We start from the raw sequence: 13,150 nt of genomic DNA on the forward strand, positions 1-13,150 counted from the left end.
ATGCAGGGAGCTGTCATTCGACTCAGCTCCATCTCACCTTGGCAGATGCTTATTGATCCCTATCTATGCAGAGATAACTTGGAGGGAGCTGTGGAAATGGCTCAGCCCTGGGTGGTCTCAACACTGCATTACAATAAGAACCAAAACCAGAACTGAAACCCGAATGGTGCCTTTAACAAAAAATGCCCTGAGTCAAGTCCCAGCACTATTCAGTGAGTGTGAGACCAGACATCACAAAATAAACATTGCTATCTGGGGGGCCATCAAACCACCAGAGATAACCATCCCAGATAGCGCAATCCATTCAAGCACAATCCTGTCCAGTCATCGAAACAGTATATTTAAGTCCAAAGTTTTGGGGAGAAAAAGGGGGAATCTTCCAAAGATACAGCTGGCCTGTAGGAGATTCTGCCCCCCCTTGTCCAGGACGCTGTGCAAGGTAACTTCCTGGGACTGAGTGGCCTTACCTGAGAGAGAGAGGGTAAGTGATTTAATAACATACGTATGATGTCTAGCATGTTCTAAGATCGTGATTTGTGCACTCGTTTAAGGTATTCATATCTAGCGCACTGGTGGTTTGTTTTGTCACTTTTCAGAATCACTCATTAGGTGGTAATAGTGTATTCTGTGAATTGTTTTGGGGTTTTTTCCTTAAATTGCAATAGTGCATTCTTTCATTGTATCTTGCAATAGCGGCTTATCGGACCTGTGAGTGAAGTCCAAATAAATTGTTAATTTGAACCTCTCAGTGAAGTCTTTCTCTCCGCCACAGCTGTCTATGAGGTTATTGTTCACCTCCATCACAGCTAATTCCCTAGATACTGGATATCTCCCTCATTGCTGGGCCACTTGCCTCGGTAATTTACAAGATCTTCCTTGAAGGGATACCTTTCCTTCAGCTCGACAGGAGGCACCTCCAGAGGCGGAGGACTGCTGCTCCTTTTGCAATCCCTTTGTCAATGGCCTTATCCCTAGCAAGGGATCCCAGCTGCCAGGCTTCCTTATCCTCTAATTCCTGACTATTGGCCCCAATATCCCAGCATTGGAGCAATCAGCTGAGAATTTGCTTGCCCGGTTGATGGGTGAAAACTTGCTGCATATCTCGCAGCTCACTTAGGGATAGGGATTGTGTGGTTTCTGTCTCATTTATGCTTTCGGTATCTTCCTCCTCTTGATCTTGTGATTGCCCTTCTGCAGAACAGGCTGCCTTTTCTGATTCTCTGTCCTGCTTCCTCTCAGGAGAAGCTTCTTTCTCCCTTACTAAACGAGTTGACCTCTGCTTTCACTGTTTCTTCTTAACTATCCTGGAGCAACTGATGTAGTTAAGGTTTGGGTCTCTGGTTCAGTTACAGTGTCTGTTTGTATGTCTTCAGATCCAGAGAACCTCTCTTCTCCTTCAGGGTGCTGAATAATTCTCAGTAGGCATAGGCCAGGCCCAAGCACAGTGGGAGAAGTTCTTTCTCTTTGGCATAGCCAGGGCCAGGGCATCCTTTTTTCAAACATTCTATCACTTCATCAGGATCCCGCACTTGTTCGGGGATGAAGTTCCAGACCATCGGTGACAACCAGTCTAGGTACCTGTCCCTGTTCTCACACACGCCTTGCTGCCAATAATCACACTTCCTTGGGGCATATCCTGGGTGATATTCCTAAGTAGTTGATTAACCTTAGAAAAAAAAAAATTCTTCATAAGCACCAATAGGAGCGTTTTGGTTACCCAGAAGAATATATATTTGGTATACCACAGAAGAAGGGGAAGGTGCCATTCTGTGTTTCCTCCCCTGAATGCCTCTCAGAGGAGAAAAGGGGAAAAGTGTAATTGTTAATTCAAAGAATGGTTCGGGTTAGAAGGGACCTTTAAGATCATCTAGTTCCAACCCCCCTGCCCTGGGCAGGGACACCTCCCACTAGACCAGGCTGCTCAAAGCCTCATCCAGCCTGGCCTTGAACACTTTCAGGGATGGGGCATCCACAACTTCCCCGGGCAACCTGTTCCAGTGCCTCACCACCCTCACACTGAAGAATTTCTTCCTGATATCCAATCTAAATCTACCCTCTTTCACTTTGAAACCGTTACCCCGTGTCCTATCATTACACTCCCTGATAAAGAGTTCCTCCCCATCCTTCCTGTAGGCCCCCTTTAGGTAATGGAAGGCCGCTATAAGGTCTCCTCGGAGCCTTCTCTTCTCCAGATTGAACAAGCCCAACTCTCTCAGCCTGTCCTCATAGCAGAGGTGCTCCAGCCCTCGGATCATCTTCGTGGCCCTCCTCTGGACCCGTTCCAACAGGTCCATGTCCTTCTTGTGCTGAGGGCTCCAGAGCTGGATGCAGTACTCCAGGTGGGGTCTCACCAGAGTGGAGTAGAGGGGCAGAATCACCTCCCTCGACCTGCTGGCCATGCTTCTTTTGACGCAGCCCAGGATACGGTTGGCTTTCTGGGCTGCAAGTGCACATTGCCTGCTCATGTTGATCTTCTCGTCTACCAGCACCCCCAAGTCCTTCTCCTCAGGGCTGCTCTCAAGCCATTCTCCGCCCAACCTGTATTTGTGCCTGGGATTGCCATGACCCAGGTGCAGGACCTTGCACTTGGCCTGGTTGAACTTCATGTTGTTTGCACAGGCCCACCTCTTGAGCTTGTCCAGGTCCCTCTGGATGGCATCCCTTCCCTCCAGTTTGTCAACCGTGCCACGCAGCTTGGTGTCATCGGCAAACTTGCTGAGGGTGCACTCAATCCCACTGTCCATGTTTCCGACAAAGATGTTAAACAGCACCGGTCCCAGTACTGACCCCTGAGGAACATCACTCATCACCAGTTTCCATGTGGACATTGAGCCATTGACTGCAACCCTTTGAGTGCGACAATCCAGCCAGTTCCTTATCCACTGAGTGGTCCATCCATGCTTTTCCAATTTAGAGACAAGGATGTCATGCAGGACAATGTCAAATGCTTTGCATAAGGTTGATGACGTTGGTTGCTCTCCCCTTATCCACCAATGCTGTGGCAACATCGTAGAAGGCCACCAATTTCGTCAGGTACGATTTGCCTTTGGTGAAGCCATATTGGCTGTCACAAATCACCTCCTTATTTTCCATGTGCCTTAGCAGAGATTCCAGGAGGATCTGCCTCATGATCTTACCAGGCACAGAGGTGAGACTGACCGGTCTGTAATTCGCTGGGTCTTCCTTTTTTCCCTTTTTGAAAATGGGGGTTATGTTTCCCCTTTTCCAATCAGCGGGACCTTCACCAGACTGCCATGACTTCTCAAATATAATGGAAAGTGGCTTAGCGACTTCATCTGCCAGCTCCCTCAGTATCCATGGATGGATTTCATCTGGTCCCATTGATTTATGCACCTTCAGGTTCCTTAGATGGTCCCGAACCTGATCTTCTCCTACAGTGGGGGGTTCTTCTTTCTCATAGCCCCTGCCTTTGCATCCTGCAACTTGGGTGGTGCGGTTGGAGCCCTTGCCGGTGAAGACCAAGGCGAAAAAGTCATTCAGCACCTCAGCCTTCTCCATATCCTGGGTGACCAGGTCTCCCGTTTCCTTCCGGAGAGGGCCCACATCTTCCCTAGTCTTGCGTTTATCCCTCATGTACTCATAGAAGATTTTCTTTTTGTCCTCGATGTCCCTGGCCAGATTTAATTCTATCTGGGCTTTAGTTTGCCTAATCTGGTTCCTGGCCACTCGGACAGTTTCTCTGTATTCCACCCAGGCTACCTGTCCTTGCTTCCACCCTCTGTAGGGCTCCTTTTTGCTTTTGAGCTTGTCCAGGAGCTCTTTGTTAATCCATGCAGGCCTCCTGGCACTTCTGCCTGACTTCTTCATTCTTGGGATGCACCGCTCCTGAGCTTGGAGGAGGTGATCCTTGAATACTAACCAGCTTTCTTGGGCCCCTCTCCCCTCCAGTGCTTTTTCCCATGGTACCCTGCCAAGCAGGTCCCTCGAGAGGCCAAAGTCTGCTCTCCTGAAGTCCAGGGTAGTGAGCTGAGCTTGCTGCGTGCCCTCCTCGCTGCCCTAAGGATCTTGAATTCTACCATTTCGTGATCACTGCAGCCGAGGCTGCCCTTGAGCTTGACATTCCCCACCAGCCCCTCCTTGTTGGTAAGGGCAAGGTCCAGCATAGTTCCTCTCCTCGTTGGCTCCTCTACCATTTGAAGAAGAAAGTTGTCATCAACACATTCCAAGAACTTCCTGGATTTCTTGTGCCCTGCTGTGTTGTCCTTCCAACAGATATCGGGGTGGTTGAAGTCCCCCATGAGGACCAGGGTCTGTGAACGCGATGCTGCTCCTATCTGTCTATGGAGGGCCTCGTCCGCTCTGTTGTCCTGGTCAGGTGGCCCGTAGCAGACCCCTGCTGTAATGTCCCCTGCCCCTGTGTTCCCTTTAATCTTGACCCATAAGCTCTCCATTGAGTCTTCATCCATCCCCAGGTGGAGCTCCATGGACTCCAGCTGGTCATTGACATAGAGGGTAATACCCCCTCCTTGTCTTCCCAGCCTGTCCTTCCTGAAGAGTCTGTATCCCTCCATTCTAACGCTCCAATCATAAGAGCCATCCCACCATGTCTCTGTGATGCCAATAATTATCTCCATGAGTACTCCCTGAAGTACAAGGAAGGCATCAATGCAGGCCCAAATACCAGATTAGGCTCAAGGCCAGTGCTTTTATCATTCTCCCAAGCAAAACACCACCAAGTGCTACACAGCACAGCAGACTGCAAAAGCCAAAACTAGCCTTTAACAAGCTCTCAAATTTAACGTACAGAAAAAAAAGGGAGCATGGCATGGATCAGATAAACCAATGACAAGGACAGATAAGTCAACATCACAGCCAGCAATTGTTAAACAGATGTAATAAATATAAGTTCTCTCCAATACACTCCGGTCAAATCTGTCATTATCTCAACCCCTTCAAGCCCCACATTAGGCATTTTTTTAGCCTGTTGTGGTTTAACCCTAGTAGGCAGCTAAATACCAAATAGCTGCTTGGTCACTCCCCTCCCCACAGTGGTATGGGGAAGAGAATCAGAAGGGTAAAAGTGTGGAAATTCATGGGTTGAGATAAATACATTTTAATAGATAAAGCAAAAGCTGCGTGCACAATGGTCTGAAAGGTCTGTACTCCACTTCTTGCCTTCCTCACTCCCCTCAGGATCTTGAGCTCCACTCAAGTCAAGGCTGCCACTGATTACCGCATCCTCAATTAGTTCTTCCTTGTTCATGAGCAGCAGATCCAGCTGTGCATCCCCCCAGTTGGCCCATCCAGCACCTGTATCAAGAACATAGTTCACCCCCCTGCAACACCCTCCAAAAGCCTCCTGAACGGTTTCTGTCCCATTGTTGCCCTTCCAGCAGATGTCAGGGAGTTTCAAGTCCCCCATAAGAACCAGAGCCTGTAATCTGGAGACTTCCTCAGGTTGCTTAAAGAAGGTCTTGTCCCCTTCTTCACAGTGATCACGTGGTCTGTAACAAGCTCACATCATGATATCACCCCTTACTAGTCTCTTCTCTGTTCCTGACCCACAAACTCTCAAACAGCCTGTCACCCATTCCACAGAAGAGCTTTATATGCTTCAGCTACTCCTTCATGTAAGGAGCAATCCCCTCTGCTTCTTTGTCTATCTTTCATAAAGAGCTATTAGCTGTAGCTGTACCATTTTATAAGACCATTTCCAGATAAAAGCTCTAGGTGAGATTCCTAATAGTACTTGATGAACTTTGAAAGTCTTTTTCTGTAAGCAACTGAATGTATGTAGAATAGCTGCTAATGGATAGGGTAAGAGACCAGATCATAAACCAGCATCTATTTTGAGTCAAAAATACGTGAGAATATGGTATAATTCTATGAAAGGAGTAGGGAAGCACAAAACATTTACTAGCTCTAAAGCTTGCACTATTATATATACCATATTATATATACCATTACAATTTACCCAAGGAAATAATAGTTTTTATTTTACATCAGGGAAAGCTGTATGGGTAGTGAAACTCCAGGCTTTCCACCTCCTAAGTCTAAGTCCAGAGTCAATATAACTAGAGAACCATACTTACTGGAGGAGGCACACTACAGATAGGAAGGTGCTGTCCACTGAATACCACAGAACAACCTGGGACCTGCTGTGTGCTGCGGGGTGGTATGTGCTGGGCTGTACAAAGTGGAAATCCATGTGGCGCAACCGTTGTCACCGTGTATGAGACGGGGACTGTGCCCTGATGGATCTGCAGCAAAAACCACAAGTGTATGAAGCAAGCTGTTATAAGAGCTTTGGACAGTTATGGCATGGCATAGAAAACAAGCTTTCACCTAAGATAAAAAAGTATTTTTTACTCTGAAGGTGTCAAAGGTGGCAAATGCCTGTAATCCCTGTCCTTTAAAAAAAAACAATAAAAAATCTTCCCATTGGAGTATCACTCTTCAGTCAGGCCAGGAGGGAGCACTCAAGATGTTAAGTCCTCTAAGGCACCCTTAGAGTCACTCAAAAGCATCTCAAATTCAGCATAGCTGCCCCTCCCACACACTAAGGTTAGTTCTTAGAGAAAATAGGCAGCAGTAACTCCCATGTAAAAGTCAGTCAGAAAAAAGGGGGGTGGAAACCCCTACAAGTAGCTAAAGAACCTCTTCAACTCGTCCTTGTGGAGTGATTAGATGGTAATCCAGAGACTTATATCTTGGAAGAAAAAGAACTTCAGATAGATTTTCATTCCTGTAAATAAACCAATCTCTGAATGCCTACTGAGGGCAACACTCCAGGGATGTGTCTTAACATGACTAACAACAGTAGTTGAAACCAAAGATTAATTTAAAAGCTGAAAAAGACAAGGTTACATATTCATAAATATGCCTCTGAGACAACATCATAGAATCATAGAATCTTCATGGTTGGAAAGGACCTTCGAGATCATCGAGTCCAACTATACACACACAAAAAAGCCCCCTACAATCTCTGTCACTAGAGCATGCCCCGAAGTGCCAAATCTACATGTTTCTTAAACACCTCTAGGGATGGTGACTCAACCACCTCCCTGGGCAGGCTGTTCCAGTGCCTGACCACTCTTTCAGTAAAGTAATTCTTCCTAATATCTAATCTAAACCCCTCCTGCCGCAACTTCAGACCATTTCCTCTGGTCCTGTCATTATTCACCTGGGAGAAGAGGCCACCACCCACCTCTCTCCAACCTCCTTTCAGGTAGTTGTGGAGGGCAATGAGGTCTCCCCTCAGCCTCCTCTTCTCCAAGCTAAGCATGCCCAGCTCCCTCAGCCTCTCCTCATATGCCCTGGTCTCCAGACCCCTCACCAGCTTGTTAGCTCTCCTCTGGACACACTCCAGCACTTCAATGTCCCTCTTGTACAGAGGGGCCCAGAACTGAACACAGCACTCGAGGTGAGGCCTCACCATTGCTGAGTAGAGAGGCACGATCACTTCCCTACTCCTGCTGGCCACGCTATTCCTGATACAAGCCAGAATGCTGTTGGCCTTCTTGGCCCCCTGGGCCCACTGCTGGCTCATGTTAAGCTGGCCGTCCACCAGCACCCCCAGGTCCTTTTCTGCTGGGCAGCTCTCCAGCCACTCTTCCCCAAGCCTGTAGCGTTGCTTGGGGTTGTTCTGACCGAAATGCAGGACCTGGCACTTGGCCTTATTAAACCTCACACAGTTGGCCTTGGCCCATTGACCCAGCCTGTCCAGGTCCCTCTGTAGGGCCTTCCTACCCTCAAGCAGATCAACACTCCCACCTAGTTTGGTGTCGTCTGCAGACTTACTGAGGGTGCACTCAGTCCCCTCATCCAGATCATTGATAAAGATATTAAGCAAAACCGGCCCCAAAACTGAGCCCTGAGGGACACCACTGGTGACTGGCTGCCAAGAGGATTTCACCCCATTAATCCCAACTCTCTGGGCACGGCCATCCAGCCAGTTTTTAACCCAGCGAAGAGTACACTTGTCTATGCCATGATTCGCCAGCTTCTCCAGGAGAATGCTGTGGGGGACGGTGTCAAAGGCCTTACCAAAGTCCAGATAGACAACGTCCACAGCCTTCCCCGCGTCCAGAAGGCAGGTCACATGGTCATAGAAAGAGATCAGGTTGGTTAAGCAGGAACACATCCACTAAATATCTACAAACATAGTAGACAACATGATGGCTTACAGTTTTTTTTTTAGTTAGCAATATTCACTTAGAATTCAACCATCAGTCCAAGGGTAGAAGGTACTCTGGACCCAGACACTGTTAAATTCCTTGTACTACATCAGGAATCGAGCAAAAACTGCAAAGAATCATAGGTAGGGAATGTGGATCCACAGAAAGCAATTATTTTGAAAAACTTTCCTTCACAACCTACTAAAATGGAATCCATCATTGGAAAATGAACAAGCAAGAACAGCTCATTACAAAGGTGAGAATAAGTAAATTGAAGAAAGCTAAACTACTCAGCTGGACATGAGATGTAGAGGCCAATACAGGAACACACCACAGATGACCGAATAAAACTTCAAATCTCAAAACTGCACATATTTGGGAAAAAAAGCCACTCAGCAGAAACAGTGACTTTGACCTAGTTCCAGTTCGGGTGCCAATGCAAATATTTTGTATGTGAGCTATCAGTTTTTAATGCCATAACTGTTGCATGTTTCAGGGCAATGCCAGATGTGATTCAGGAGAGGTTACCACTGCTCTCAGTGCAGAAGGAAAGAAAAGAAAAAAAAAAAAAGAGAAAGTGGTTCCCTCTCTAGAGTAGTCTGTGCAACGCACCATCATGGAAGACCCATAGTAACTCTGAAAACACCTGGTTGTGGATGATGCTTGTAAGGTAGTGACAGCATCATAGAACAATAATTTCTCAAGATGATGCTGTAAGTCTGATCACCCAAGGACAAACACAAATTCTATTTTTATTTTGAGATACTTTAGTAACTCAACTGTTCAGATAGAAGTGAAGGCTGTGACATGGCCAGAAAGACTATTAGCTTTAACCCATGCATTCTGCTCTGGGTGCAGATACTTCCTTATTGAGCAGCACTCTGCATGGAAAATACATCAGTGATCTGCTGCTGTACTGAATGTAAGTCACTTCATAAGCTGTGCTGTAAGAAATGCATTTTAAGCCTGGCAGTTTGTGACCTGGATATTGTTGTGGTTTGGGACTGTGATCATAGAATCATTTAGGTTGGAGAAGACCTTTAAGATCTTCGAGTCCAACCATCAACCTAACACTGCCATGGCTGATAAAGATATAAAACAGAACCGGCCCCAATACTGATCCCTAGGGAACACCACTTGTGACAAGCCACCAACTGGATTCAACTCCATTCACTACAACTCTTTGTAACCAGCCATCAAGCCACACTTTTTACCCAACGAACAGTACACTCATCCAAGCCATGAGCAGGCAGTTTCTCCAGAAGAGTGCTGTGGGAAACTTTACTAAAGTCCAAGTAAACAACATCCACAGCCTTTCCCTTGTCCACTAAGCAGGTCACCTTGTCATAAAGGAGATCAGGCTAGTCAAGCAGGACCTGCCTTTCATGAACCCATGCTGACTGGGCCTGATCGCCTGGTTGGTCTGTATGTGCCGTGTGATGTCACTCAGGATGATCTGCTCCATAAGCTTCCCTGGCACCAAGATCAGACTGACAGCCCTGTAGTTCCCCAGATCCTCCTTCTGGCCCTTCTTGTGGATGGGTGTCACATTTGCTAACCTCCAGTCAACTGGGACCTCCCCGCTTAGCCAGGACTGCTGGTAAATGATGAAAAGTGGCTCAGTGAGCACTTCTGCCAGCTGCCTCGGTACCCTTGGGTGGATCCCATCTGGCCCCATAAACTTCTGTGTGTCTAAGTGGTGTAGCAGGTCACTAACCATTTCCCCTTGGATTATCATAGAATCATAGAATTGCCTAGGTTGGAAGGGACCTTTCAGATCATCTAGTCCAACCATCAACCTAACACTGACAAAAAACCATCACTAAACCATATCACTAAGCAGTACATCTACCCATCTTTTAAATACCTCCAGGGATGGTGCCTCAACCACGTCCCTGGGCAGCCTGTTCCAATGCTTAATCACCCTTTCAGTGAAGAAATTTTTCCTAATATCCATTCTAAACCTCCCCTGACGCAACTTGAGGCCATTTCCTCTTGTCCTATTGCTTGTTACTTGGGAGAAGAGACCGACCCCCACCTCTCTACACCCTCCTCTCAGGGAGTTGTAGAGAGCGAGAAGGTCTCCCCTCAGCCTCCTTTTCGCCAGGCTAAACAACCCCAGCTCCCTCAGCCGCTCCTCACAAGACTTATTCTCCAGACCCCTCACCAGCTTCGTTGCCCTTCTCTGGACATGCTCCAGCACCTCAATGCCTTTTTCGTAGTGAGGGGACCAAAACTAAACACAGTACTCAAGGTGGGGCCTCACCAGTGCCAAGTACAGGGGGACAGTCACTTCCCTAGTCCTACTCACCACACTATTCCTGATACAAGCCAGGATGCTGTTGGCCTTCTTGGCCAACAATTATGGGGGCTTCATTCTGCTCCCTGTCTCTGTCTTCCAGCTCAGCGGGCTGGGTACCCTGAGAACAACTGGTCTTACTATTAAAGACTGAGTCAAAGAAGGCATTAAGTACCTCAGCCTTTTCCTCATCCTTGGTCACTATTTCCCACCGCATTCAATAAAGGATGTAGATTCTCCTTAGCCCTCTTTTTGTTGCTAATGTAGTTATAGAAACATTTTTTACTGTCTTTTATGGCAGTAGCCAGATTAAGTTCTAGTTGGGCTTTGGCCCTTCTAATTTTCTTCCTGCATAGCCTCACAACATCCTTGTAGTTCTCCTGAGTTTTCTGCCCCTTCTAAAGGTCATAAACTCTCTTTTTTCCCCTGAGTTCCAGCCAAAGCTCTCTGTTCAGCTAGTGCAGTCTTCTTCCCCACCAGCTTATCTTTTGTCACATAGAGATGACCTGCTCCTGCACCTTCAAGATTTCCTTCTTGAAGAACATCCAGCCTTCCTGGACTCCTTTACCGTTCAGGACTGCCTCCCAAGGGACTTTGTCAAGCAGGCTCCTAAACAGGCCAAAGCCTGCCTTCTGGAAGTCCAAGGTCACAGTTTGGCTGACCATCCTCCTTACTTCTCCAAGAATCAAAATCTCTATCATTTCATGATTGCTATGCCCAAGACAGCCTCCAACCGTCACGTTTCCCACAAGTCCTTCCCTGTTCACAAACAGGTCCAGCAGGGTGTCTTCCCTAGTTGGCTCACTCACCAGCTGTGTCAGGAAGTTATACCCAACACACTCCAAGAACCTCCTAGACTGTTTCCTCTCCACATTATTGTATTTCCAGCAGATGTCTGGTAAGTTGAAGTCTGCCAGGAGAACAAGGGCTACCACTCATGAGACTTCTCCCAGCTATTTATAGATTATTTTTTCTGACTCTTCATCCTAGTTGGGCAGCCTATAACAGACTCCCACCATGATATCTGCCTTGTTGGCCTTCCCCCTGATTCTTACCCATAAACACTCAACCTTTTCATCATCATCATCAAGCTTTAGACAGTCAAAACACTAACATATAGGGCTAACCCACTGCCTCTCCTTCCTTGCCTATCCCTTCTGAAGAGTTTATAGCCATCCATTGCAGCACTCCAGTTGGGTGAGTCATCCCACCCTGTTTCCATGATTGCAACTATATCATAATTTTCCTGCTGCACAGTGGCATCCAGCTCCTCCTGTTTGTTGTCCATGCTGCGTGCATTGGTGTAGATGCACTTCAGTTGGGCTATTGATCCTGACACCTTTTTGGGGGAGAAGCCCTAATTCTTACATGACCATTCTCAGGCACTTACATGGTTTCTAACACATCAATAATCCTTGTGTCTTTGCTGCCGTGTGGATCTCCATCCTCTACCTCCACTGCAACAGCAGACCGAAAGACCTCACTAGTACACCATCCCTCAAACATTGGCATGCCGCCCCCAGGCTTATCTCTAGCAAGCCTGTTTTCATCCCTTTCCCTTTCAAATCTAGTTTAAAGCTCTTTCAATGAGCCCTGATAACTCCTGCACAAAGATCCTTTACCCCCTTTGAGGCAGGTGTACCCCGTCAGTTGCCTGCGGGCCTGGTGTCATGTAGACCAACCCATGATCAAAAAACCCAAAATTCTGCCAGTGACACCAGTCACAGAGCCAGGTATTGATCTGCTGGGTCTTCCTGTTTCTTCCAACAACATTCCCTGCAACTGGAAGGATAAAGAAGAACACTACTTGTGCTCCTGATCCCTTAACCAGTCATCCCAAGGCCCTGAAGTCTCTCTTGATTGCCCTTGGACTTCTTATTGCAACTTCATCACCGCCTACCTGAAAAATCAATAATGAATAAGAATCCAAGGGCCATACCAGGGTAGGAAGCTTTCTCTTCACATCTTTAACCCCGGCCCCAGGGAGGCAGCAGACATCCCTAAGAAGTGGGTCCCATCTGCATATTGGGCTTTCTTTTCCCTTCAGAAGGGAGTCTCCTATGACAATAACTCATCTTTTTTCCTTTATGGAAGGGGTTTTGATGCAGGGTGTAGGCCGGCTCAACCTTGGTGATGGACCAAGTTAGATGAACCATCGTCCTTGTCATTGTTTGGTTCCACTTGCAGAGCCTCATACCTATTATCCAAGGGCACCTGGGAAGGTGAGGTAGTCACAGAGGAGACATGCCTACTGCACCAGGCAGGAACTTGTTGCTGTTGTCCTCTATCCCTTAAGTCACCGCATTCAGCCAGGTGGAGAGAGGATAGAGAATCCTCCATACCATGAGTCCTGTCTGCCTGACAGGCCTGTCTCAGGGATGGTAGGGTGCAATTCCAGTAATCTACCTCTCTCTCGGACTCCCTGATACTCCTCAACCTACTCACCTCCTCCTGGAGCTCTGTCACGAAGTGGTGAAGGTCCTCTATCTGGGTGCACCTCCCACAGGTGCCACCTCTCACTACTGGCCTGAGAGTAGGGCACCCCTGCAACCTGACACCTGGGTGTCAGCATGTTGCCATCGGAGCTCTGTCTGGGAAGCTGCATCAGTCGTGGCAGGAGCAGACTTTAGAGAGGCCATGGCCTTCTGACGGGTAGATACCATTTCTCCCTGGTCAAGCTGGCAGAGTTACAGCACCCACCCTGTGCACCCTT

At 47.5% G+C, this 13,150-nt stretch overlaps 1 protein-coding gene across 3 annotated transcripts in view; it reads right to left on the reverse strand.

Annotated features, from left to right (window-relative positions):
- LOC128902039 (E3 ubiquitin-protein ligase RNF38-like) overlaps positions 1-13,150 on the reverse strand; it is a 251,879-nt gene that overhangs the window by 41,801 nt on the left and 196,928 nt on the right. For all 3 annotated transcript variants that reach the window (XM_054184362.1, XM_054184364.1, XM_054184363.1), the window contains one exon: positions 6,054-6,221. In XM_054184362.1, the coding sequence (XP_054040337.1) occupies positions 6,054-6,221 (168 nt within the window). The remainder of the gene's footprint in view (positions 1-6,053; positions 6,222-13,150) is intronic.

Source organism: Rissa tridactyla, chromosome W (genome assembly GCF_028500815.1).
Source record: "Rissa tridactyla isolate bRisTri1 chromosome W, bRisTri1.patW.cur.20221130, whole genome shotgun sequence".
Lineage (NCBI taxonomy): Eukaryota > Metazoa > Chordata > Aves > Charadriiformes > Laridae > Rissa > Rissa tridactyla.